The 27,689-nt window shown below is 56.0% G+C and overlaps 1 protein-coding gene across 4 annotated transcripts; it reads right to left on the reverse strand.

The window, feature by feature from the left end:
* Positions 1-1,860: 1,860 nt before the first annotated feature.
* JUP (junction plakoglobin) lies at positions 1,861-27,107 on the reverse strand. 4 transcript variants are annotated; one of them, XM_037492104.2, is made up of 14 exons: positions 26,988-27,107; positions 16,411-16,611; positions 14,500-14,759; positions 14,062-14,300; positions 13,084-13,285; positions 12,198-12,342; positions 11,969-12,072; positions 10,456-10,794; positions 8,771-8,926; positions 8,448-8,567; positions 7,137-7,287; positions 6,907-7,028; positions 5,669-5,708; positions 1,861-5,409 (listed from the first exon to the last, which is right to left on the reverse strand). In XM_037492104.2, the coding sequence occupies exons 2-14, from the start codon at positions 16,604-16,606 to the stop codon at positions 5,258-5,260; spliced, it is 2,226 nt and encodes a 741-aa protein (XP_037348001.1). In that variant the 5' UTR covers positions 16,607-16,611; positions 26,988-27,107; the 3' UTR covers positions 1,861-5,257. The 4 variants fall into 4 exon arrangements, with proteins under 4 accessions (XP_037348001.1, XP_037348000.1, XP_037348003.1 ...); XM_037492103.2 differs by having other exon boundaries at positions 16,411-16,614; XM_037492106.2 differs by lacking the exon at positions 26,988-27,107 and adding an exon at positions 26,905-26,963 and having other exon boundaries at positions 16,411-16,614.
* Between the last annotated feature and the right edge of the window lie 582 nt (positions 27,108-27,689).

Genomic DNA, 27,689 nt, shown 5'->3' on the forward strand with positions numbered 1-27,689 from the left:
GCCACTCTGCTCCCGGACTTGGGCAGCACTCAGGCCGCAGTCATGGCCTAACCTGGAAAAAGTCCCCTGGGGGAGGACAGCCCACAGAAAGAGCCTCAGGGACGTGGGGGGGGGTTAAAAGTGAAAGTATGCAGTAAAGCATTTAACGCCTGCGGGTGGGGGGGGTGTGCACGCAGCAAATGGTAACCACTGCTATGCTTGACAGTAAGACTGAGAATACTAGCCTGCCTGGGCAGATAACTTGAACTTTGGCCTCAAAAGTGAAGTAAGGCCTCCCTGGTGGCCCAGGTAAATCTCAGCGCTATCACACTATGCAGTCTGAGTTCAATCCCCAATCCCCGCCCAGGGAGCTACCCACATGGCACAGCAGTCCTCTCCTGGCTCACCGGCTGCTCCCCTCAGCAGTGTATTTCAGTACATCTGCCTGTTCTGCTCCGCACTCTGGTGAATCTTCTCTGGTGAATCTTCTTACCCTCACACCTCTGGCCTGTACCCCAGTTCTTGTATGCATAAATAAATAAATCTTTAAAAAGTAATAATAAAAGCAGTTTCAGGTTGATCAGCTACTAAGAAAGAAATGTTGACAGTGGTGGGTAGCAGAGACATTCTTCTGGGTGGAGAGGCCTTGGGTGTGGCTGCTCCATCAAGCCTGCCTGACATTGAAGCTTGCATCCCTGTCCCCCTACTGGTCACTTACTCAGTCACCTTCTTTGCTGGAAACCCAAACAGTTCTCCTGCAGCCTCCCCCACCAAGTCCACTAAAAAGGAAGAGGTCAGTCCCTGAGACTCATTCCCAGGCTTGCCAGACATGACTGGGGTCCTACCCCATGGCCCCTGCCTTCCTTTCATTCAAAACCCTTGTGTTTGTCAAGGGGGCAATGTGTGCTGCTAAACTATTGTGAACTTCCCAGCATCCCTTGCAGCAAGGGATGGGATGGTCATGTGGTTGTTGCCAACCAAGGTCCAGATATGACCCTGTGGTGGATGGCCCTTCTGGAAAACAAAAAGGTAGAGCCCTTCTGGAAAAAAGCCTTTGCCCTTTCCCAATCTTCCTGCCTAGAATCACTTTCTCACGTCGTCTTCACCCTGAGTAGGCAAAGCAGGCATTACCCCATTTCACACAGGAGCACACTGAGGTTCAGAGAAGTAAACAGGTTTTCTCATAGTTGCAGGTTCAGACAGATCGTCTGGGCAAACTGGAGAAGTGGCTAACTCCCCAACACTGACTTGCCCTTTTAAAGTTAAATTATTTTTCAGTTACCATTGTAAATTTGCAGGGATTTTCCCCCCCTTAATTAAGGCAACATTGAATTATAACACTATATGTATGAGTTTCAAGTATACAGCTTCGCAACTTGATAACTGTAATGTAGCGCATCACAGCTGCCACCGAAGGTCGACTACCCTCCACCACCAATCATCTGAACCCTCTACCTGTCCCCCACCCTTACCCTTTTCCCTCCCCTCTGGTAACCACCATTCTGTTGTCAAAATCTAAGGGTTTTTATTTTGTTTGTTTACTCTTTCTTTATCTTGCCTATGAGTAAAATCAGGAAATATGTAGTTTGTAGCCCGCTCTTTTGCTTAAAATGATGACGTAAAGAATTTTTTTTATTAAAGAAGTCTAACAGGGGGCCTCCCTGGTGGTGCAAGGGGTTAAGCACCGCTCCATGAAGCAATCCGCAGCCTCTGCAGCATGAGTTCAATCCCCGGCCGGCCAGAGAGAAACCCACATGGCAAAGCAGACCTCTCCTGTCTCACCCGCTGCTCCCCATGTTGTAGAGCAACCACGATACAAAACGGGGTGCCTGACTGTGGGTCCTCACCCGCGCCCTTAAAAGGACTTATCAATGCTCTACTGCAGGCACACGCGAAAGGTTAATAAACGGTTTATTCACAAGGGAAGGGGAAATGAGGAAATGTACAGCTCAGGGAGAAAAGTGGGAGACAAAGTTTTAAATGAATCCTACCCGATCCGCCGATCAGGAATCCCAAATGGCGCTCTGAGTGCTGGCTGCAAGCCAGGAGCCGTGAAGCCAGGAGGAGAGCGACAGCGAGATCCCTAAGGCCCATGTGTTTGGTTTTTATACCCAACCTGGCTGCTTAACTCCACCCTCAGGTCCCAGCCACCTTCCCTTTGGTGGTGATGGGATTTGTCTTTCCCAATGTCCTGATGGCTTTGGTCTGGAGTGGGGGTGGAGTCCACAAAGCCTGTATGGGATTAACTCAGGACATCATTTCTCCCTAACACCCTCAGCAGTGTATTTCAGTCAGTCTGCCTGTCTGTTCCCAACTCTGTCTCTGGTGAATCCTCTCTCACACACACACATTCCCCCAACTCGCATCTCTGGCCTGTACCCCAGCTCTTGTAAGCATAAATAAATAAATCTTTAAAAAAAAAAAAAAGTCTAACAGATTAAAAAACAAAAAATGACTGATTTGCATTATTTCCCTTTTTGACCAGGCTGCCAGGAAGCTCAGAATATAACATAGCATTCAGTCATGGGCACTATTAAATAATAACATGGGTATTTTGCTGCCCCTTCCTTTCTTTTGTCCTCATTGCCTATTATGAGGCTTGAGGAAGCAATTCTTTCTTATAAGGTGTCTCAAATCTTCCTTTGGGAAGGTGGAGGGAAGAGTGTGCCAGGTTATCTTTCACTGATCTTTCCAGATCTCTCCATTTTGCTCTGGGCAGTGGAGGTCACCATGAATGGGCTACATGGACGACATTCTGGTTTGCTTGGGTTTGGCCAACAGCTCCCTGGTGGAGAGAGGGGACTGCCCTTGTCAGGAGCCTCATCCACACGGTCTTGTCCCCCAAAAGCACTCCACCCCTTCCCACCAGAGGCCCAGGGACCTGTCTTCTCCCTTGCTGACTCCTACACCCGCCCACACCTTTGTAAGTTGTCCCCTTACCAAATTCTCGAATCATTCAGTTGAGTGTTTCCTGCCAGTGCCCTATTATGGACTGAATGTCCCCCAAATTCATGTGCTGAAGTCCTATCCCCCAATATTATGGTATTTGGAGGCTAGGGCTTTGCAAGGTAATTCGGTTCAGAGGTGGCCATGAAGGTGGGACCACATGACGGAATTAGGGACCTCAGCAGGAGAGCGCTCTCTCCAGCAATAAGGTGTGGGAAGACCACAAGAGCGCACACGAGAAGCACCTACCCACCAGCCCAGGAGTGGGAGCTCACCAGGCCAGAATCTGCTGGCAGCTTGATCTTGGACTTCCAGCCTCCAAAACTGAGCAATGAATGCCTATTGTTTAAGCCCCCAGTCTATGGTATTTTCTTATAGCAGCCAGAGCCGAGACATGCCCTGAACAGAATGTATTGTTAAAAGACCTCTGATGTCTGAAAAGCCCATCCTGTCCCCTCCCTTCTCCCAGGTCCCTCATCCTGACCTCCAGACAGCGATGCCCTCGTGGGCTCCCCGTCCTGCCCCCAGCACCACGTCCATCCCAGTGCTGCTGATCCCGGAGAACCAGGCTGTGGTCTCCCTCCACTGCCCCAGCCCCAACGAAGTGCAGAAGGTGGGCCCAGGCTGGTGAGCTGGCACAGGTGCCACAGGCAAACCAGGCTGGGGAGGTGTGCTGTAACTAGTCCGCCCCTGAAAGAATTTGGGGACACATGTGGGTGGATCATTATATAAACTGACAGTTGCACCAATGTGTTGGGTGAAATGACAGCCATGCACAGGGCATTATGGGGCAGAGATGAAGGAGCACAGGCCCAGCCTGGCTGTGGGGTCGTGTGGGGCGTGGTGGTGGTGGTGGCACAGAGGACGTGTTCCTGCAGAGGTCAGAGCCAGATCCCAATGGGTGAGCAGGTGAAGGCATCCAGTCGAGAGGGCCTGGACTCCAGGAGCACAAAGCCCAAGAGAAACCCCACCCCCTAACGTGCCTCGAGGTGGCCGGGAGCAGGGCAAGGAGGCTGCCTGCTGAAGTAAAGACCCATGCAACTAAGTGCCCTGGTGCCGAAGGGGGTGCTCAGCCCCAGTCATCACCTCACCCCTCCAGCTCCTACGCTTCCAAGTTGGAGCCCTGCAAGTGCGCACTGGACTGTCAGCTCAGCTTCTCAAATGCTCCTTTCTCTTGGACTCCCCTCTCCAAGAGTCTTCCCCACGTACCAGGTGGGCATCAGGCACCTCATGTCTCCCCATCCACCCCATCTCAACAGCCTCCTTTGGATCTGTGTGTTATTTTTATTTTCTTTGCTTTGGTCTATACAAAAAACCAATAACCAAAAACATAAAGCAGTAATAATAAAACTCTCCGCTGGGACCTCCCCCAGCCCCCACCCTCAAAGCAGGAGGCAGTGGGGGGAGTTTGAAACAGGAAGAAGACAGAGCCCCTCACCGCACACCAGAGGGGTCAGCCAAGAGCACTTCTCAGGGGTCAGCTAGGTGGCAGGGGTGCGGGGGAGCTGTTCCCAGAGCTCCCCTGGAGGGGTCAAAGCCAGTGACTCATCGCCCCGGAGAGAAGCGGGTAGGGTCCTGGAGCGGGGACTGGCTCTCGGTGTCTCCACCCCGTCTCCGGGAAGGTCCCTGAACTTTTCAAGAGAAGTTCTGGACTTCAGGGGTTTGGTCTTAAACCTGGGTCTCAGAAACCCCGGGGGCGCAGGACAGTTGTTCAGGTGGAGTTCAGTGAGAACGTCAGACGAAGAGAAGGAACCAAACCCTCGTGGGGACCCGGCACCCCGGATGATTAGGGGGTTGGTGTGGGTGGCGAAGGGTCTAGAGGTGAGGGGTGTGTATCTTTAGACCCACAGTCCAGAACAGAAAAGCAGGGGCAGGTCGCCATCCCAAGAAACCCCGAGGAAGACCCCTGCAGGCGCAGGGTTCAGCAGGAAGTCTCGGCCCTGCACCCCTGGCTCAGGCACTTTCTGACTCACCCCACGGCCTACATGAGAGCCTCTCAGAAGAAGGGTGCACCTAGGGGGGAAGACACAGGGGGCAGGGCACCCCTGAGTCCCCTGGGTGCTGCTCTGTTCCACTACCCACAGGAAGGGCAGGACCCGCCCAGCCCCCAGCCCAGGTCACAGGGTCAGGCAGGCCGAGGCAAGCCTGCCTTGAGGGAGCCCAACAGCAAAAGGTCCCACACTTGCTCCCCCCAAAAAGGAGGCAAGGTTTCAGTGGAGACATGAGAGGGCCTCTGCGAGAAGGAGGTTCTGGGGAAGGGAAAGCGTGTGTCTCAGCAGCCAGCAGGCCTGAGGAGGCCACCAAGCGGGGAGGGCGTGTGCTGCTCAGCCAGCTAGGCCAGCATGTGGTCCGCGGCGGCGAAGGGGGGCCTGAGCCCGTCGCTGTAGGTGTCAATGGGGTAGTCCCCGTCCATGTCCATGTGCATCTCCATGGGGTCCAGGGGCACGTCGCTTGAGTACATGGGGCGGTAGGTGGCATCCATGTCTGGGGAGCAGAAGGTGGTCTGTCCAGGGTCTGCAGACCACTCCGGGACAGCCCTCAGCCACCTCCACTGCCTACCTCCGGTGGCCCCATCCCCTTCCCCGAGCTCTCACAGAAAGGGCATGGAGGAGTACATGCGGCTGCTCCGGGGGGCTGCCATGGCCCATGGGCGCTGGGGACACGCTCACACCCCACGCCCCTTTCCACCCCCCAGTTCCCAACCTGCTCTCTGGGGATCCTGAGGATCGCTGCACACACTTACCATCCGCATAGGGCTCGTTGATGGGGATCATGCTCTGGGCCTAAGGAAGGAGGCAGAGAGAAGCGTTGTAGGTGTGGACTCTGGGCTTGGGGGGTAGTAGAGACACTTCTAGAAAGGAGGCCAGGAGAAAAGTGGAGACCTCTTGAAGGCACAGAGGGAGGAATGCCGCAAAATGGGGTTTTAAAGCGCCCTGAGAATCTCCAGTCCTCAGGCACCTCCCCAGGATGGAGGGTCCCACACCAAGCTTGGGGCATCCACAGAACTGAGCATCTCAGGGCAGGAATGGAGGGGAGAGGCCTCAAGAGAGGCTCAGATCTGCCCCTCTTCACCCCCAGGATCAGGGCGGCTGCTAGCCCATGCAGCTTTTTTTTTTTTTTTTTTTTATTTATGATTTATTTATTTGTTTGTTTGTTTGTTTTGTTTATACATGCACTGGGTACAGTCAGAAGCGCGGGAGGGTGAGAGAATTCACCAGAGCCAGAACAGGGAGCAGAGCAGGCAGAAGGACCAAAGTACACTGCTGAGGGGAGCAGCGGGCGGCAGGAGAGGTCTGCGCGCCATGTGGGACCCTCCTCTGGTGGCCGGGGAGCAGCCGGGGGTCGAACCGGCACCACAGAGGCTGCGGGCAGCTTTGCAACCCAGCGCTCAACTGCTGCGCCACCGGGGAGGCCCCCATGCAGCTTCTTGTGTGTGTTAGAAAAGGCGCACCTGCCTCAAGTCCTTTGTATTAGTTTGGATAAAATAAAATTGCCATTTCGATAGGTAGATAGTTCAAGCTACTACTTCAGCAGAGAACTGTCACAAGTGCTCCGATAATAAAATAAAGATCTAGGGCCTCATTGGTGGCCTAGGGGTTAAGTCTCAGTGCTGTCACCACAATGGCCTGAGTTCGATCCCTAGGCAGGGAGCTGACCCACATGGCACAGCAGACCTCTCCTGTCTCACCCGCTGCTCCCTCAGCAGTGTATTTCAGTCAATCTGCCTGTTCTGCTCCCCACTCTGTCTCTGGTGAATCCTCTCAGCTCCCACTCCTCTGGCCTGCACCCCACCCAGTTCTTCTACACAAAAATAAATAAATGAAATACCTTTAAAGAAAAAAACTACAAAAAAAAATCCTTTATAACATAAAATAAAGATCTATGATGTTGACAGCATGGTAGAAGCATCCCTGAAGCACTATCCTTGCGCAGTATGCAACTTGCACACCCGCACCGTGCAGCCCAGCCCGGGATACTCACAGCCTCCCAGGCAGCAGGGTCATGCTTGAAGAGGGAGTTGGTGAGCTCCACAGACACACGCTTTCGGTAATCTGGGTTCTTGTCCTCAGAGACACGGAACAAGACGGCAGCAGCGTAGGTGGCTGAGCAGAGAACAAAGGCAAGGTCAAGTCAGGCGCCTGCCTCCTCCCTGGATGGGGGAAGAGGGCCCAGCCTCCTCCTACTCCCCGCGCCACAGCACAGCCCCTCACCGGTGCCCTCGTTGTGGGAGTGCAGCAGCTCCATGAGTGGGGCCGAGGCCCCCTCGGCGTCAATGGCGTCGGCGGCCTCCTTGTCCTGGGCCAGCTCGCACAGCACTCCGGCTGCCACACGCTGGATGTTCTCCACAGATGAGTACAGGAGCTGGGGGCAGGGGTGGGCGGTGGTGGAGGTGAGTATAAGGGGGGGCGGGCAACACACCTCACGGAACTGCCCACCTCTCCCTCCCTTTACTGAAGTTAACCCAGGCTCAGAATAGAAAATGCACAGAGTCTAAGAAAAGCTTAAATAGAAGGAAAAGATAACCAGCACAATACCCCACCACACCCAGCCTCTGTGAACACACTGGCACGTTTCCACTGGATCTTTATTATCCCAGTTCAAATTACAGGCAAATTTCTTGATTCCTGGTTTTTTCACCTGACGTTGTAGCATAAGGCATTTTCCTATATTATTTTTTTTTAAGATTTATTTGTTTTTATGCACAGAAGAGCTGGGGTGCAGGCCAGAGAGGCAGGAGGTGAGAGGATTCAGCAGAGACAGAGTGGGGAGCAGAACAGGCAGATCTGCTGAAATACAGATCTGCTGAAGGGAGCAGTAGGCGAGACAGGAGAGGTCTGCTGCGCCATGTGGGTAGCTCCCTGGCAGGGGATTGGGCTCAGGCCGTGGCGGTGATAGTGCTGAGACTTAACCCCTAGGACAACAGGGTGGCCCCATTTTCTATATTATTAAAAAAAGAAAAAGAAAAACTTTTCCTAAAAAATTTTTGAGTTCATATTGATATTTAAGAGAAAAAGAGAATGTTTAAAAGCAAAACAACGGGGCCTCCCTGGTGGCGCAAGGGGCTAAGTCTCAGCACTATGAAGCTACCTGCAGCCACTGCAGCACAAATTCGAACCCCAGCCAGGGAGCTGACCCACATGGCATAGCAGACCTCTCCTGACTCGCCCGTTGCTCCCCTCAGCAGTGTATTTCGGTCTGTCTGCCTGTTCTGCTCCCCACTCTGTCTCTGGTGAATCATCTCACTCCCCCCCATACCCCCTCTGGCCTAGACCCTAGTTCTTCTATGCATAAATAAAATTTAAAAAGGTTGGGGCCTTATCCCTTGCCTTTGAGCTTGGAAAGCCAACCCCACATAGGCATTGTGAAGTGGTCGCCTCTGATGTGGGCATCTTCTCTGAACCCCTCTAAATACCTCTTGATACCTGACTACATCCCCTGACACCCGGCTGCCCACCTCCCCTTTCAGCGATGGGGATAAGCAGGGGCGGCGGGTCCTGTCAGGCCACCTATCCCAGACTCACCTGCACGAACAGGGGGATGGTGTTGAGCCGGAAGATCTCCATGCGGTTCATGGGATCCCGCGCGAGGATGTGCAGGGCCCCGGTGCAGCCCTCCACAATCTCCTCCATTCTCACACCGTCCTGCACGAGGGGGGCAACGGAGCGCGATGAAAGGGCGCCCTTGGAGACGGCCACACTCCCCACCCCCAAGAAATTCTTACAAATCCCCACTGGTCCTGGGAGTTGGCTTCCATTGCAACTCACCTCCCCGCATAAACACTCACGCACATACATTCCCATGCACACCCTGCCCCCTGTGTTCACAGCATCACCAGGTCACTCACCGTGTAGGGCTGCTGCGTGCCTGCAGCCACGTGACGCTGGGCATCCTGGTGGGCCTTGACCAGCAGCTGGACGAGGCGGGGAATGACCGCTGCCTCCTGCAGTGGGGCATGGTTGGCTGGGCACAGGGCCAGGTTCCTAATCAGGCCGATGGTTGCCTGGCAAAACAAGGGACATGGTCAGGGGCATTTCTTGGGCATTTGCAGGATCCCAATCTCCCAGCATCATCTCTTCCTTCACCTGTCATCTCGCTTGCTCTAGGCCAGACATGCTGCAAGAGCTGCAGAAACGAGACCACCCTAGCCATGTCCCTTAGTCCACTGGGTCCTCCTGTCTAACAGCTCCTGCTAAAAGGACACCTCCTTCCAGAACATTCCACCAACCAACCTCCCCCCACCTCTGACTTGCAGATGGGATCAAGTTAAAGGTGGGGGTATATGGGGTATCTCACACTGCCCTTTTTTTCTCATTTTTTTTAAATTTTTTAAAAATATTTTTAAAATATTTATTTATTTTATACAAGAACTGGGGTACAGGCCAGATGTGCTGGCGGATGAGAGGATTCACCAGAGACAAAGCGGGGAACAGAACAGGCAGACTGACGAAATACACTGCTGAGGGGAGCAGCGGGAGTGACAGGAGAGGTCTGCCGCACCATATGGGACCCTCCCCAGCCGGCCGGGATCGAACCAGTGCTGCAGAGGCTGCGGACAGCTTCACAGCGCGGCGCTCAACCGCCTGCGCCAGCAGGGGATGCCCTCACTTAGACTCATTCTTATCTATACTGTTAAATTGCCTAGTGGGGCCTCCCTGGTGGCGCAAGGAGTTGAGACGAAACCTATGAAGCTGTCCACAGCCACTGAGGCACGAGTTCATCCCCAGCCAGGGAGCCACCTACATGGCACAGCAGACCTCTCCTGACTCACCCGCTGCTCCCCTCAGCAGTATATTTCAGCCACTCTGCCTGTTCTGGTCCCCACTCTGTCTCTGGTGAATCCTCTCACCCCCGCATCTTTGGCCTGTACCCCCATTCTTGTATGTATAAATAAATCTTTAAAAAAATTGCCTAGTATTTAGCCAATGCCAGCAGCCTCTCCCCGGCAGCCTCCTGAGTAGAAGTCTGCATCGCTTCATACTCGGCTCCCTATGGCAGTCACTAAGGGGCCCCACCATCCTCTCACGCTTGTCTTGCAATGTCCCTCCCAGGGCTCAGCAGGCTGCACAACCCATGCACACCTGCCAGCCTCCCAGCATCAGATGGGGCCAAATGACCAAGTTCCGGGGCATCAGCTGAAGCAACAGCTTCATCCTTCCTCCCTCTCAACATTTCCGGGACTGGAAGGTACCCATGGGGCTGGCACAACCCAACCATGCATGCCAGACACATCAGGAGTGTGCCCCTGGGCCAGCGGCCTCCTCGGGACTTGGCAGAAACACCAACTCCCTGGCCCACCCCAGGCCACCACCAGAGCCTGCGACAGAAAGAGGCCGCTCGGATGGCCGTGTGGAGAAGCACTGTCTGCTTTCAGGAGGCCCGGGCCACGGACCACGTTCATGGGTCTGAGAGCAGCGATGCCATCCGAGGAGCGAGGAATAAACTTCATTCTTACTGGAGTCGCTGCATTTCAGAGCCCTTTTCCCAGCAGCGTGGCCTGCACTTAATCCTGGGCCCGGGGTACGCGGGTACCTTGACCAGCGGCCACTGGTTGGGCTGGTTAAGCAGCTTGACGATGGCCGGGATGCCGTAGTTGAGGCGCACGGAGTTCTGGGCCATCTCGGCCTCGGGGTGGCGGCTGGTAAGGTGGCGCAGGGCGCAGACAGCGGGCTCGGTGATGTCGTCCTTGTCACCTGCGCGCAGGATGGCGTGGATGAGCGCCTCCACGCCACTGTTCTGCGTCACCAGCGTCTTGTTCTTGCTATTGTTGCATGTCAGGTTGGACAGCGTGCCCGTGGCACAGGTGAGGACGTTGACATCGTCCACACTCAGCTGGTTCACCAGAATCTTCAGCACACTCTCCAGGCCCTCCTGGGGAGGGGAGAGAGGGGACGGTGAGGGAGACTCCCCACCCTCAGAAGTCTTCCCAGGTATGTCTGCAGAGAGCAGGAAGGCCCAGCGGGTCCCAAGCCCACCCAGCTGATATGTAGTCGACCCTGCCTGCTTGTGCCTGACATCTTCAACCCTGTGATCCTGCCAACACCCCGTGATCCTGCCGACACCCCACAAAAGGGTAGAACTATGCCCTGGAGCAACTAAGGCTCAGAGATGCTGAAAGGTTTGCCCACAGACCCACAGCTAGATCTGAATCCCAGCCTGTCCAAACTCCATCCCTCCTTTCTCCCTACTGTCATCAGACCCAGAGCCCCAGGCCCAAAAATTCAGGACAGGGAGACCTCCAGGCTAGATGGAAATTGTTGAGGAGACCACACACTTCAGTGGCACTGCTGACCCAATTTTACCAGCTGCTCAGCTTTCCAGGCCTCCATTGCAGCCCCCTCAGTGGTCAAAAGCTACTGCAGTAAACATCCTAAACCAGAAGCCTCACTTCTCCCAAGGGGAGCCACATGGGCCTTGTTGTGGAAGAGAAGGACCCCAGGCTAGGGGGACAGATAGTCTTGGGTTCAAATCCCTGCTCTGCCATTTACTAGCTGGGGCCAAAGGCTATTACTTAACGTCCCGAACCTCTGTTTCTTCATCTAACCAATGGGGTCCCACAGGTATTGAAAGGGGTAAAGGAGCCAATATCCCATAGTGCCTAGCGGAGTCCAGGCAGCCAGTGGCAGGTGCTCAAAAAACAGCCTATTGATGGTGGAGAGCGGAACTCTTGGGATGGCAGTCAGGCTAGAAGGGACAAGGTGACAGGTCCTGAAAGGGCATTTTTCCTTACATTGATTTTAGGCTTGGAGGCCTCCAAATTGTCTCCATGTATAATACTGTTCCCCGCCCAGGGTCTGGTACCACCAGAACCCAGTTTAGAAGCATCAGCTCCCTTCATCCCTTCCCCTTCCTGGACCCCTGATAGGGATTAGAGTCGTAAGCTAAAGAGATGAGCGTCTTCAGCCTCAGCCACTTGGGGAGACACTTAGTGGTGTCAGGCCTCCCACAGCTCCTGACGTCAGACTCCCAGACAGGGGCTGGACACAGTGAGCCAAGAGGATGAGACAAGTGAAGAGGTGGGCCCAGGCCCAAATGCCTCCCTCACCTGTTTGGTGGCCACGTCCGAGAGGTTGCGCAGGGTCCAGAGGCAGTTCTGCACGAGGCGGGGGCTGTTACTTGTGAGGTGTTTGCCCAAGGCCTGCATCCCACCTGCAGCAGGATATGGGAGTCACGTCAGCCATAGGGGAACATGACTGACCACGCCCGGCCATTAGACAGAGCCCCAACCTGGCTCTCCCGGCCAGTGGGCCACCCTCCCAGGCCATGATACTCACCAGCCTCCACAATGGCAGGCTTATTGCTCGGACACACGGACAGCACCTTTAGCACACGGCTGGTGGTCCAGAGCAGCTTCTCATAACTGTAGTTGCGCATGATCTGCACAAGGGCCTGGGGGCCTCCATTGGTCAGTATGATCAGCTGTGGGGAGTGGGGAAGATGAGTGTGAGACAGAATATGACAAGAAACAAGGAAGGGAGGGTGAGCTGACAGAGCTCTCATTCCTGAGCTTCAGCCACTTTTGTAACTATTAAATAAGTCAAAAATTTGAAAAAAAGGTAATGCACAATGCTGGCAAGGATGAGGTGAAACTGCACCAAAAAATATCACCACCGATGGGACTGTAAATAATACAATCCTTTGGGAAAGCAGTCTGGGTAAAAGCCTAAAAACCTTCAGCCCCACCAATGAAAAAAATGTTCCACTCTTTGGGAAAAGCTGTGTGCCCAAGAGATTGATTATGCCATTGTTTTATAAAGGGGGGAAACTGGGAGCCATCTAGATGCCCTCCCTCAGACTAAAGTCAGGGTGTTCCACCTAATGAAAGGTTATTTGCCATTGTAAAGGGTGGGTTTGAGAATAATAGTGAAAAAAAATTTTTGAATATCCTATAGAGAAAAGATGTAAAGTTGTACATTTGCTATGACTACTATGTACAAATATACCCACAGAACAGCAGTGGAGGAAAACATTAAGGTAACAGTGGATGCAGAGGATATTTTTCCTTTTCTTTACCCTCAAAACATTCATTTATATGATGAAATATGTTTATCTGCATATACATATACATACTTAACCTAAAAAGAATTAAGGAGGTAGTTTGCTGGATGGAGGTGATGTAGTGGGAGGTTATGGGTCTTGGTTAGGGCAGGGAGGGCCTACTTTGCTCTCCTGGTTGCCATAGGCCAGGAGCTGCAGGCAGTCAGTGGTAATGGCCAGGAACTTGGGGTTGTTCTTGTTGAGCAGAGGCACCATCTTCTGCAGCCCATCTGCCAGGCGCACGGCCATCTTGGCGCCCTCCTGGTAGAGCAGTAGGTTGTGCAGAGTGGTGATGGCATAGAACAGGACCGACTCCACAGGAGAGCTGGAATGGCAGGCAGAGGGCTAGTATGAGTTGGATTCCAGAGCCTCACATAAACTTGGGCCACCTCACCCAGGAAGCCTTCCCTGATGTCCCTATGCTAAATACCCTTAGCTAAATTCTCAAGGTTCCTTGTGCTAACCCCACTGTTATGCATGGAGTACATGATGCCTCTCCTGACTGGGACCATGTCTCCTCCCGTTTCTGGGCTCCCAGTCCAGTGCTGAGTGCATAGCAGGTCTTTCCCACACCTGTCTCTTCTGAGTAACTCCCATGTGGAAGGCCTCATTCTAGAGAGGCCCTACAAGGGTTCAAGGAGACTAATATCAATACCTATATCTCCTCCACCTTGGGGAACTCACAGCCTGATATGGTGATGAGGATGGAGACCCATCAACATTCTAAGACTGGGAAAGATAAAGGTGGCAAAGGACTTTGCATATGCTGTTCCCTCTGCTAGGAATACCCTTCCCTTCATCTATACTGACCAAACTCCATTTGTCTGTTAACTCTCTGCCATTATAGTGAGCAGCTTCTCAGAGCTCATCAGACCAATTGCAGACACATCCATACCCTTGCCTGGGAAGATGTCCTGATAACCTGCTCTTTACATGCCTGTCTCCCCCATTAGGATGACAGCAGCTGGGTCCCAGGTCTGGGCATGGTTCTACACATGGCACATAGTAGGTGCTCAGAAATGTTGCATGAAGGTCCAGGGAAGAGCAGGGGAAGCCCAAGTGAGGGGCGTCCCAGCCCCCACAGCGAGCAGGAGTGGGCACCTGAGCATGCGGACAAGGGCAGGGATGCCTCCAGACTTGAAGATGGCGAGCAGCCCCTCGCGGTGGTGGGAGAGGTTGTGCAGGATGCTGGTGGTGCAGCGGGCCGTGTCCAGGTCACTGGTGTTCTGCATGGTACGCACGACAGCCGCCACCAGCTGAGACGAGCCCATCAGGGCCCGTCGAGACGCCTCCTTCTTCGACAGCTGGTTGACAATCATGGCAGCCTTGGTCACTACCACCTGGGGGGCAAGGAGGAGGGGAAGGCGTAAGCAGATGGGCCAGGAGACCCTCCCACAAAGCTCACAGGGGCCCAGACCAGACTCTGCCTGCAGGTGGGGCTCTGAGTCAATGCCTCCTCCACCCCAGGGAGGGCCCTCCTAGGCAGGCACCAGACCTTGCCCCTCCCCACCCAGTTCCCAGCCTGGCCAGGCCCCTCACCGGGTCCTCGTCATTAAGCAACTTGGTGAGCTCAGGCAGGGCCCGTGTGGCCAGCTCAGCATCATCCTGGTAGTTGATGAGGTGGACAATGGCCGACTTGAGCAGCTGGGATGGCTCGGCCAGCCGCTGCAGGTTGGTGGCCTGCCCGTCCACCTGGGTGGTCAGCAGCAGCGAGCAGTCCTCGCCTGTCACGCCAGGACACATGGCCTCCCGCACCCGTTTGGCTCTGGCTGTTGAGGACATCTGGTACTCTAGGTCACCTGTGGACAAATGGACAGGGTCTGAGCTGCAGAGATAGGGTCAGGGACACTGGGGACAGGGCAGGCTGCAGACAGCTCACCTGGACCAAGGCCCTGGCACACCCTCATAGTTCTACCTCTAACCTAGGACCTTGGGAAGGACACCACTGCCTTGGGTCTGTCATCTGTAAAATGGACACCACCTGTTCTGTCCATCAAAGGGAATTCATATGAGACCTGACTAACTGTTGTGAATTGCCCTAAAAAGAAAGGGCTCACATATCATTAGAAAAATGATAGCAATTATTATTATTATTGACAGGAATAGCTAATATTGTTGAGTACATATCACATGCCTGGCAGTATATTAAGTGCTTTTCTTACATTTACTCATTTACTCTTGCAACCTTTCAAGGCAAGTACTATTATTAACTCCATTTTACAGATGGGAAAACTGAGGTTAGAAGTGAGGTTATTAAGAAGCCATGTTCAAATCTGAACTCAGACAACCTGACTCCAGAGCCCAAACCCCGACTCTATGCCCCTCCCTAACAATCAGGTGGGGCCAGATGAGCCAACGTAGGTTTCTTTTCAACCCCGAAATCTCATGATTCTAATTATACCCTCAGGAGGCAACTCTCCCATTATATGGGCCGGCAAACTGAGACTCATACTGCAGATCAGAGGGAAAGCCAGGACTGAGGCTTCAGAAAGCAGGGCGGGTTCTCAGCTCAGACTCCAGGTTCCACCCCCTGGGTGGGCCCAGAGATCCCACAAATAGGTGCCCAAGCTGCCCAGCAGCCCTGCCCTGGCAACTGTCCGATGCCCCTGGGAGAGGAGGCAGAGGTTCCACCCTCCAATTAGCTGAGAAGGCGGAGGCAGCCACATGGCTTCCCCACCTGGATGCTATACTTGTAAGCACCAACGCAAAGCCAGGCCCTGCCAAGCCAAGACTTCCGCCCGTTGCCAGGGAGGAACCCCGGGTGCAGAGGCGGAGCGCTGGAGTGCCCCAGCCTGCTCCTTTCCCAACATTCAGGGCCCTGGAGGCATCTGCAGACACCAGTCCCAGGACCTGGACATGCCTCTGCCCCAGGGAAGCGGACGCCCTGGGCTGGCGGGGCTCCCCACCTTGGGCTGAGAAATGGGTGGGTCACTCTAAGTGCTGGCCTCAACTCCCTGTCCCACCAGGAGCCCTCAGGCTTAAAAGATGTACCTCCCCCAGCATACTGTGGGGCCCCTGGGGACTGGAGTTCTGCCTCCCCATCAAACTTAAGGCTCCCAGAGCAAAGGACTGTGTCTGTACTGCAGTCCCTGGGCCCCTAGAGGGCCACAGCAATGCCTCCTCATCACACTGGAGTTCCTGGAAGGCAAGGACTGTGCCTCCTCCTCCAGGTAGTGGCACCCCAAGGGCAAGGTGTACCCATTCTAGAGGCTCACGAAGGGAAATGTGCCTCTCCCCCTATGGTGGCACCTACAGTGGCTATGTTGCTTCCTCAGGTGGGTTGGATCCCTAAGCGTGTGAGTTACTCCTCCCCTCCCAGGCTGGGTGGGTCTCTAAGAGCAGGAGCTGCACCTCTTTCCTCAGGCTTCAAGCTCCTAACACCGGCCTCCCTCTAGGGCCTGGCCTGGCTTTTGGCTGGTATATCCTGTGGAAAAGTCCCCTGGCCCCAACCTTGGTTCTGGGTGTAAGTCGTGGTCTTCTTGAGCGTATACTGGCGCCCGCAGGCCTCATCCTCCTCCATGACGCCCTTGCTGCAGACCGAGGGCACACAGGTGTTGGCGCCCGAGTGGATGCCCGAGTCGTAGGTGTACGTCTGTTGCCACTCAGTCACCTTAATGGGTTGTTCGATCAGGTTCATCACCTCCATGGTGGCTGCTGGGGACACAGAGGAGCAAACAATCAGCTGGCACCCCACCATCTGGCCCGGCCCCCAGCGTCAACCCATCCCTACTTGCCTTGTACCCTGTGCCCCACCATAGCCCCAAGAGCCCCAGTGAACTGTGTTGGGAAGTGGGGAGCAGAAGGGTCCCCTGGAGCAGTGGAGCCCCAGCGTGTAAGTTCTAGGCTTGCATTTCTGACCTCAGCCCCAGTGGAGTGAACCCCTGGGCAGTAAAGGGTCAGTGACCCCCAACCTGGCCCTGCACTCACCTTGCTGTCCCTGCCAACACTCCCAGAGCAGAAGGCACACGGGGCCTCCTGTAGCTCTGGTGTCCTACATCCCCACCAGCTGGGGATCCCTGGGAAAGGCTGCAGAGGTGAGGCAGCTGCACCAGTATTGGACGGGGAACTGGGTGGGGCCGGGAAGCAGTCAGACAGGTTTCTCTGGGGAGCCTGGGAGTCTGCTGGGAGCAGTTAAAGGTTCCCTGGACTCCCTCAGAGGCTCCAGGATCTCATTTACCGGCAGATGGCGAAGTATCCAAAGTGGCCCCAAAGGCCCAGATCCTAAGACCTTGTCTGGCCCCTTCCCCGGCCACACCCTAGCTCCCAGAATTCTGTGCTCCACCAGCCGGTTCAAATCACAGCTGTTTATTACTGGGCAATTCACCTCCTTGCTGAGCCTCAGTGTCCTCTGCTGTAAAAAGGGGTAACATCATCTCCCTCAAAAGTTGTTGTGAGGAGACCAGATTTATGAAGGACCCAAGAGGTGACTGGCACATAGTAGGTGCTAAGTGCTTGTGGCCATGGCCGAGTAGCAGCACTGCCTCCCCACAGTGGTGCTTGCTCACCTCCTGTCCTCGAGCTGGTCACTGCCCTTCAGGGGACTCTCTCCTCTCTACAGAGATTTAGGGCTCTTGGGCTCAAGAAGAGCCGGGCCCCAGTCTGAATCAGGGAGGTGAGCTCCAACTTGGGTCTGTGGTTCTCTTGACTTGGCAGTTGACTCCCAGAGCGAGGCGCCAGGGAGGACAAGGAAGCTGAGATTCAGTGGGGACCTGCCCTTCCTCCAAGGCCATCTCCCTCACCAACAGGGTTCAAAGCACATGCTCTGTTCCCCCACTCACAGACATGGAAATTGAGGCCCCCCCCAGGTGAGATGGCACAATAGAGAAAGGGGTCAACTGCCAAGTCAGGGGAACCACAGACCCAAGTTGGAGCTCACCTCCCTGCTTCAGACTGGGGCCCAGCTCTTCTTGAGCCCAAGAGCCCCAAATCTCTGTGGAGAGGGGAGGGCCCCCTGAAGGGCAGTGACCAGCTCAAGGCCAGGAGGTGAGCAAGCACCATTGCAGGGAGGCAGTGCTGCTACTCGGCCATGGCCACAAGCACTGAGCACCTACTATGTGCCAGGCACAGGCATGAGGGACACCAGTGTCTGGGCCCCTGCACATCCTCAGAGAGCAAGCAGGCCCTAGGAGCCAGGGCAGCACCCCACACCTCAAACCCATTGCCCAGCTTTGCTGGGAGACCTGGAGAGGATAAGGGTAGGGTGGCGGGTACAGCCTGGCCCCACCCCAAGAACAAAGATCAAGTCTTCCCAGTGATGGCCCAAGTGTCACCCTCAAGGAGGATGACGAATAACTGGGTCTCAGCTTTCCTGCCTTTTATGGTGACACCCAGCTCCTCCCCTGCCCTCAGCGCACCTGGAACAGGCAGAGGCAGGAGCCAGACCAGCTCCCAGCCGCCTCCTTCCTCTCCTCCCATCACCCTGAGTGAGTCAGAGTTTCAGACTGATAAACAGCAGGGGGCCAGAACACCAGACAGCAGGCTCAGCGCTGCCAGATGTGCCCAGCTGCTTCGCAGGCATCGGCCAAGTGTCACTATTTCAGAACCCCCCCTCCCCACCCACACACTGCCCAGGGTGACTACAATCTCTGGATCTTTTCCCTGCCTCATGGGGTGGGGGGTGGGAAAGAGAAAGAACCTGCCACAGGCCGCCCCAGGCAGGCTGCCCCCATCCGAAGAGGAGGCAGGCCAGAGGGCCCCAGGAGAGACAGCTGCATTAACCTTCTCCATGCCGCTGGGCTGGCTGGCGCTGAGCTGACATATCCAGGCCCAATCCATAAAATTGCCCCCTCCCCAGGGACCACGGGATGGTCCCTCTCGGGCATGACGTCTAAAGGGATCCCCAAGGTCAAGGGTAGCCACAGGAGCAGAGTTTCCCGTAGTGAGGGGCCCCTCACTACACCGCCAGCGGAGGCCTGGGGCCAAGAGAAGCTGCCTGGACAGCTGACCAGAGCCAGACAGAGCAGCTCAGCGGTCAGAGGACACCCTGGCGGGAGGGGGCATCCTAGACAGTTGCCTTTGCTATCAAGGGAATCGCATCTTCCTCCAAGCGACCCTGCAGACCATTTATGGGTCCCGACTTCTAGGTGAGCAAGTGGAGGCTCCACATTGAGATATGGTGGCGCGCTGCTCAAACCCGGGAAGGAGGGATGCCCGGGGATCAAGAAGACAGGGCTGGACATCCTACAGCAGTGAGAGTGACGGGCCGGGGAGGAGAGGCTGGGGAGGCCAAGGCTGCTGGCAGCCGGAGACAGCACATCTAGAAGTCGGCTTCTCGGGAGTCCCAGGTTCAGGTCCCAGCTCTGCCACAAAGAGGCTGGGTGTCTTTGGACAGTTTCCCTCTGGGTGCTTCATGTACAGAGAGGTGGCCCATGTGGTGGCAAAGGAAAGCTGATGTCTAGGATTCTAGGAATAGGAAGTAGGTTTCCCCGGCAGACAAGAGGGGGCTGAAGTGAGCAAGGTCAGACTTGAAAAGCAGCTCAGAGGGGACACACACCAGAACTCATCTTCAGGAAAGGCTCTCGGGGAGATGGCTCCTGCAGTAGGAAGCTGGAAGTCAGACCTCACGCCAGACTGTCAACTGGCCCCACCTTTCTCAGACCTCCTCTCAGGAGAACCAGGGAAATTGTCCCACATGAAAGTGCTGTTTTTGCAGTTCCCAGGGTACCGGGGACCGCACCCAGTTTGGTCTCGTCCCTCTCCACCCTGGACCTGGAGAGACGTGGTGAAATGCCCCTGGACAGCGCCAGGGTGGAAGCCGGCGAGACAGATGCAGGCCCTGCCCATGCACCCTGGCCAGAGACAGGCAGAGCCAGACAAACTCTGCTCTCTGCGCTGAATGGGGTGCCTTTGTTTAGCAGCAGGCCCTATTGTTGGCAACACGGGAGGAAGAAGCCAGCTCAGAGATCACAGGGTGGGGTGGGCGACAGCGCAGGGGACAGGAAGAGAGGAGACAGGGCCCGAGCAGGCCGGCTGAAGAACCCTTCCCTTGCCGGTCCACTCTGGTAAGAAGGAACGCGGCAACTCTGGGCAGACCCTGCCCTTCATTCCTGATTCCTCCTTGGCACAGCCAACCCAGGGGCTGGCACTGGGCACACTACATCCAAAACTGTCCCAGCAGAGCATGGCCTAGACCTGATAATAAAAAAGAACTCCCGGGCCTCCCCGGTGGCACAGAGGGTTGAGCGCCACTCAATCAGCTGTGAAGCTGTCTGTAGCCTCTGCAGTGCGGGTTCGATCCCGGCTGGCCAGGGAGATTCCCACATGACGCAGCAGACCTCTCCTGTTGCACCCGCTGCTCCCCTCAGCAGTGTATTTCTGTCGTCTGCCTGTTCTGCTCCCCGCTCTGCCTCTGGTGAATCCTCTCACCCTCCTGTGCCTCTGGCCTGTACCTCAGCTCTTGTATAAAAATAAATAAATCCTTAAAAAATAAAAAAATTAAATAAAAAATAGCTCCCATCAGCCTCCTGTCCCAGCCAGCACCTAGTGGGGACAGTCCTCAGTGGGCACAGCTGGGCTGGGTTGCAGGACACCAAGTGTCAATAAAACATCTGGGAAAAAAAGACAGGAATGGGCTGCCCAAGAGGTGTGCGGGAACTAAGCCCAGAGACATTGTTGGAGGGGACTCAAAGAGCAGGCAAGGCCGGGCCCCCTAGAGGTGCCTCAGTCCAAAGACCACCCCTTGCACAGACTTGACGGTGGGTTTGGACAGCCATGGAGGACAGACGCTGTGGGCAGGTAGGAGCCCAGTGTCAGGGCAGGGGCTCCATCCACCCCTCCCCCCACAGGCTGTGTGAGGGCAGGGAATCAAGCCACTGCTTTCTTCAGAGTAGATGGGACACAAGCACGCCGCTGGAAGCCTGCTGTTGACAGGAAGGGCCCAGGCAAGTGTCCTTCTATGAGGGCGGCAAGGAATGGAGACGAAGAGGCAGCACAGAGACAGGCCTGGTGAGGTGACAGGAGCCAGCTTGCTTTTCAGGACCCAGGAGCCAGGGGAAGACCCAGGAGCCAGGGGAAGACCCAGGCGGCCTTTCTCACTGCCAGCAAATGAGAGCTAGGGTGGGAACTGCCTCCCAGCCTAGGCCAGCGCCCCCTGGGGAGGGCTGCAGAGAAGGAGCTCTGGAGGGCCTGGGAGGGCGGCCACGGGGAGACACTGAACATCCCCTGCAGCCAGGCCAGGCAGGTGGGAGCATCCCCAGCACAGCAGCCCTAAGGGAGAGGCTGGCTCCACAGGGGCAGCAGCCCCCATGTTCTCTACTCTATCTCTGTAGAGGTTTGGCCAGGGATCCCAAGCACAGATGGAAATAGACTCTGGAAAGGTCCAGAGACAGGCAGGACTGCTTCCTTTGGGAGCCCTGTCTCCCAAAAGGCTGGGGCTTCCCAACCTGGCCTCCCCGCTCAGAGTAGCGGCTCCAGGAGGAAGCCCCTGCAGAATAGAGGTTCCTGAGCAGAGACTGTGATTTCCCCCATCAGACCGGTCATTCCAAATGGGCAGACACTGAGGCAGGCACCGTGAAGAGCAGGGCCCTGGAGACAGGAGAAGACAGAGGAGCCTATCCTGAGCTTCCAGAGGAAAGCCTAAACTCCGGGCTGGAGGGCAGCCCAAGCTGTCGCTGAGGCCTGGCCGGGGGGGGGGGGGGGGGGGGGGGAGGCTCAGGTCAGGCCAACCCAGCTGCTGTTTGTTTTCTTCCTTCTGGGCTCCTTCCCAAGGCAAACAAACCAGGGTGGGAAAATGAAGGGGACTTGGAGGAGCAGGAAATGCCTCCAGCCAGGTGGCTCGACCTCAGGAACCTCTGGGTGCCCCTGGAAAGGGCTCCAGCTGGAGTACCATCCCCTGCAGGTGACCCTCTGTGGGCAAAATCCCAAACTGGCAGGTAACCCCAAATCAGGACCCCTGGGAATAGAGAAACACTTTACCCAGCCTCAGGAAGCCCCAGCAAAGGGCTGATTTGTGTAGTGCCTCATCCAGGGGGACCCCTGGGGGCACCACACCTCAGGGCACCACTCCCCAGGGGTTCGTGCTGCAGGGATCAGAGAGCCCTCTCTGGAAGAGCAGGGAAGACAGACTCTTAGTTTCCTGTTCAGTGTACGCTGGAGAACACCAGAGTTTGGATAAGGGTTTGTTTAAATTTGTTTTTGTATACAGAGCATGAGCTCATCGAGACTGAGACGAGAATACGGACGAGGCTAAGAAAAGGGAAGAGACAGTGGATTTTTTCCCTCTCTGGGAATCTCTTCTGAACTTTCTGATTGTTTTTGTTTTTTAACAATGATCAGATACTACATTTTCAACCAAAAGGGAGGCTCACATCGTCCATCCGAGCAGTGACCTGATGACCCTGCCGCACCCCACAACCCCCCATGGGGACTAGCCAGGATCAAGGTGGGAGGAAAGCAGGTGTGTCGACCTGCATTTTGCACACTGCAGTGAGTGTGCTTCCCGCCCCGGGCAGCCCCGAAGGTTAAGGTGCCATGAGACAGAGCAGAGCAGCTCGGGAAAGAAGTTGCCAGAAATTGGGGCAGTCTGTGCCCCCTAGACTTCCACGGGATTCAACCATGTCCCAGGAGAGAGTCTCGAGGTGTCACTTGCAGGGACAAACACTGATGACCTGCCCCAGCCGCACGGTGCTTTCTCTTCACTGGGGTCGCTGGGCCCACCTGCTGGTGGGTACCTGCCCCTCACAGCCAGGTCTCTTCCCACCAAAAGACGCAAGACTCAGGGTCTCCCAGGGACCCTGAGAGACCAGAGTCACCCCAAAGGGTAGTGATTCCTGCCTGCCCTTTCTCTGGGGGGATAGCCCAAACCCGGCGCACCCCAAGGGGGCTTGGCTTCTCCCTCTTCCCCTTAGTCTTCAACTCAAGATCTCTCTGACACACAGGCGGTGCCTTCTCCTGTCTGACCCGCATTCCTTCCACAAAAGCTTCAGTCTCAAGCGCACCTGTGTCCTCAGGGGCCAGGGGAATTGCAAGCCCTCCGCCCTCTTTAGGGAGATCAGCTGGAACTGACTCCATCTTTCCGTCTCTGTCACACCAAGTCTCCTCAGACTTTTCTTCTCCAGGATCACTAAGCCCCATATCTGGGGCCCCCTTCGGACCTCAGGGGACCCGGACGCCCTGTATGTAAGCTCAGTACCCAGACTGCGGCGACACCAGGTGAGGCCCCACTTCCCAGGTCCATTCTGGTGTCAGGTGCCTCTTGGCAGAAGTGCGAAAGACAGCCAGGGCTGACACTAGCCCCTCACCAGAGGGCCATGCCTCTGGCTGAGCCCAGCCCCATGCCCAGAAAGGTTCTCCCAATAGTAGGAAACTCTCCTCCCAGCCCCCAGCCTCCTGAGCCCTAAGGCAGAGGCTGAGCCAGCTCCCCACCCAAGAGCACCCTGGCAGCACCGACTGGTACAGTCCAGCAGATGTTGGCCCAGTCCTAAATCTGACTCTCATTTCTCTCACTCCCCAGAGAGCAGGCCCCCCTTCATCCTGGCACAGCCCCAGCCCCCAGCAAAGCAAGTAACTCCCACTTCCTATCCAGGGACAAGCCCAGAACAGCCCATGATTCTGCCCAGCTCAAGTCAGGAGGCAGCTTTGACCCCCTGCTCTCCTCTCTCCCTTCCCCAAAAACCCCTTCTACACACCCCACACCGACACACAGTCCCCGACACAGCCCTGGGCCTTGGGGAGAGAGCCCCCTCCTGCAGGAAGGAAAAACCAACCACAAGGGAGGCTTTAAAGGGCTGGAGGCTAGGACATGAGTCACTCCTCTGACAAATCTGCCCCCACCTTCACCACCCACACATACCTTCCTGGGCCCTTGTAAATTCTCTTCTCCCCAAACTCCCGAGCAGAGGATCTCAAAAAAGGATGGCAGAAAAATTCTCCCCAGTGGTGCAGTGGGGTGACAGAGCAGAATGGGCTCAGTTTAGAGTCAGAGAACCTGAATGGTAGTCTTAGCCCTGCTTGGGTCTTCGCTGTGCAACCTTGGGCAAGTTACTTAACTTTGCTGAGTCTCAATTTCCTCATCTGTAGAATGAGGTAATGCCACCTGCCTCTAGGGATAGTCACAAGGATTCAGCTAGGACTGTTAGTAAAAGTGCCTGGTATCTGTAAGAGAGGACTTTTTAATCCATCTCTTTATAAGGACTTATTGGGTAGGTGGTATTATTCCCATTTTGCTGAGGAGATTACTAAGGCTCAGAGAGGTGACGTGATTTGACGGAGGCCATACAGGGAATGAAGGACAAAGCTGGGATTCAAACCCAGCTCTGTCCCAGCCCAAATCCCTGTGCTCAGAAGCTCCCCAGCCTAACAGCTCTCCCAGTAAACAGCCCTTCCCTCATCAACTGCCCCCTTCTCAATCTAAGGTGGGGTCCTCTCCCCAAACCCACTTTACAGGAGGGAACCTTCTCCCAGGTAAGAGCCATCCCTACATGGGTACCTGCCCCAAGGCTCTCCAGGAGGGAAGCAGGGCGCCAGCCCAGGCCTGACTTTCACCCCCAGCTTCATTCTCAAAGCCCTGGCAGCCCAAAGGGAGGTTCCAAGGGGGCGGGTGGGGGGTGGAAAGCACTCATGTCACTGAGGCTGGGGCTTGATCTAGCAAGAAATGACTAATTGGGTGCCTCCCTGGTGGCGCAGGCAGTTGTTGAGCGCAGCGCTATGAAGCTGTCCACAGGTGTCCACAGCCTCTGCAGTGCCGGTTTGATAACCTGCCGGCCACAGAGCAACCCCCATGGCGCAGCAGACCTCTCCTGTCTCGCCCGCCGCTCCCCTCAGCAGTGTGTTTCAGTAGATCTGTCTGTTCTGCTCCCCACTCTGTCTCTGGTGAATCCTCTCACCCTCCTGCACATCTGGCCTGTACCCCAGTTCTTGTATAAATAAATAAATCTTGAAAAGAAAAAAAAAAGAAATGACTAATTGGATCCTATCTTTTTCCCCACCCTCTCCCTCCAGTGCAGTAAGTGGCCCGTTTTCCCCAGGCACCTCCAAGCAATACTTCCTGAGTATTATCTTTTCATCAGAGCCACAAACCAGATTAGCTAAACTACTCATTTAACCAATGTGATTACAATCCCTTCCCCTCCTCCACCTTGGCACCAAGAAAAGGGAAAACAGGTTCTTTTTGCCCCAACTCCATGGCTCCCTGGAGGTACACTGCCCAGTAGAACAGAAGAGGGAATAAGGTTCCCTCCTCAGCCTTCCCCAAGCCTGAGAGGCCAAATCAGATGCGTACCACCGGAGGCCTCTCCCTGGAGGTGGGCCTGACCCCACCCCACTCTCCCATCTACAACCAACCCTGAGTTGGGGCAGGCAGCCCTGATTCCCCTCTCAATCTTCCTGTCACCCCAGGACTGAGGGAGAAGGGGTAGGTTCTTGCACACCCCTTCTGTTGCCCAAGGAGGCTGGGCTCCAAATCCCTGCAAAAAGACCACACTTCAGGTTTTCTGAAACCAGTGTTGGTGGAGATTGCCAACTCTGGCCTGGGGAGGGATTCTCAGGAAATTGTGCGGGGGAGGTGGCTAAGGCAGCTCTGCCTAAAACTAGCCCCCCAAAGCCTTCCCTCCAGTCCCACTTTCCCCATCAAGCTCTCAGGAAAGAGGGTGGGTGGGAAAAGAGCAGCAAAAGCCTCCAGAAGGAATGCACCTCCGTAATTCAGGAAGCGAATGGATACGGTGCCCCATTCTCGCGGCACTTCTACCTCACTCACCAGCCGACTAAAGAACTTGGGGGATGGAAGGGAGTAAAAAGAGGCAAGAACAATCACGCCCCCCACTCTCCCCGGTTGGCACGGCCCTGCCCCACCCCCATTCCTGGGGAGGGGGGCAGAGCTTGGGAGAGAGTCACTAGCACCGGCCTCTACCGAGGGGGTGTGGTGGTCCCCGGAGGCAGGAAGAGAAGGAAGAAGCTGCTTCCCCTTTCAGCCCACCCGACCCCCCCTTCAGGCCCCAGGGGCCCGGCAAACAGGATGGAGGTGGGGGCAGGGAGGACAGGGTCAGAGCGCAGGCACTGGCCTGGGTTCAGCCCGCCGGACTGGAGGAGGGGGCTTTGCCCCAAGAAGGACCCTTTAAGCCTGGGGAAGTCCTGGGCAAGGAGGCAGGAAAACCCCCCAAGAAAGCTGCCATGAGTACTTCCTCTTGGAAAGTTTGTTTGGGGTGATTTTTCCGACAATAAGTGGTTAGAGAAGAAGGGTAGTAGGGTAGTCTTTTTTCCCTATCAGCACCCTGGAAGCCTCAGCTACCAGTGAATTCTCCATCCGTGCAGGAGCAGGAGCCCTCCACCAGACCCCAGCCCCAGCCCCGGGAGTCAGCCCCTGCGGTGCAGACTGCCCTGCACCCGTTTCTCAGTCCCACCCCATCTCCGCTGGAGGAGCCTCGGCCAGGCACCCACCGAGCGCAGAGAGGTGCCCCAGGTACGGTACCCACCAGGCTACCAGGCTCCGGGACTGGAGGGCAGGGCCTCTGGACTCCAGCTGCTCACCTGCTGGGCAGGTAGGGCCCGTGTAGCTGGGAAAATGCGCACTGGGCCCCCACAGTTGGGCAAGCCGGGCGCGCAGACAATAGGGCCGCACCCAGGCCTGGGGGAGTTGGGAGGGAGGGAAAGCGAGGATGACGCGCGTGAGGTGGGGTGGGGGTGGCCCCAGAGAGACCAGCAGCAGCAAGTTTCCCAAACAGCACATTCCCGCCTGCAGAGTGAGCCCTGGGGTGCAGATGAAGAGGGCCGAAGTCTCCCCTGCAGGCTCAGGGCGAGAGTCAGGGAGTTGGCGTCAGACCAGCTCCGCCAGCCCCAGGGGAGGTGCGACCCCGGAGGCACCTGCCCGATCCCTCCCTAGTCCTGCTCAGGACTCCGGAACCCCCGAGCGCGCTGGGCTCGAACCTCGTGCCCCCTTGGTCGCCGTGCCCAGGACCCCAGGGCGCCCCCTGTCGCCGGTGCAGGGTGGCGCACCCCGGCACCCGCCCTCACCTGCCCGGAGAAGGCGAAGATCGGCCTCTCGGCCGCGCGCCGTCCCCCCTTAGCCCAGAGGTACCGTCCCCGGTCGCCCGCACCTGTGTGTGAAGCCTGGCCGGGCTGGGTAGGGGTCAGGCCGGGATGGGAGCCGGCGCGGGCAGCGAATTGAGGTCGGCGCGCTCGGGCGGCGGCTGCTCCGGACTCTGGCCAAGGCAGCAACTCCGTAACCGAACAAAAGGCGAAGGGACCTGACAGCCAAGCCACGCCCCTCGCCCCTGGAAGCCCCGCCCCCGAGGGAGACGCCCACCCTCCGAGGCGGGCTCACTGGCTGCCTCTCCTGACCGTCCTGCCGAGGGGCGGAGCCGCGAGCGCAGGCCTCGTCCACCGCCGCCTCTGTTTATCCGCTGGCCATTGGCCCCAGGGACTGCCAGTCGGCTCTGGGGACTCCCCCGCCCCGGAGACTCCACGCTAACACCGCACCTATTGGCAGGCAAAAGGTTACTTCCTCCTGATTGGGCCAGAAGCTGTCAGGAAGGCTAAGGAAAAGGGCCAATGGGAGAGATGGGGTGTGTCTTGCCCCACCCTAACTCTCAGCAGGTAAGACTCATTCATTACTCTCCCCTTCCCCCTACCTGTCCAACAGGTGAGTCAGGGGAGCCATGGGAAAGCACTGACGCCTTCACAGGCCCGCCAACTCAGCGTCAGGCTGATGCTTCTTTGGGCTTATTCACCTTTGCCACAAAGTAATAATAACATATTTGCATAGCTTTTCATAAGCTCTTTGCTAGACTGGGTTATTT

Source organism: Talpa occidentalis, unplaced genomic scaffold (genome assembly GCF_014898055.3).
Source record: "Talpa occidentalis isolate TD23 unplaced genomic scaffold, MPIMG_talOcc4v2.1 talOcc4.7, whole genome shotgun sequence".
In the NCBI taxonomy this organism is placed as follows: domain Eukaryota; kingdom Metazoa; phylum Chordata; class Mammalia; order Eulipotyphla; family Talpidae; genus Talpa; species Talpa occidentalis.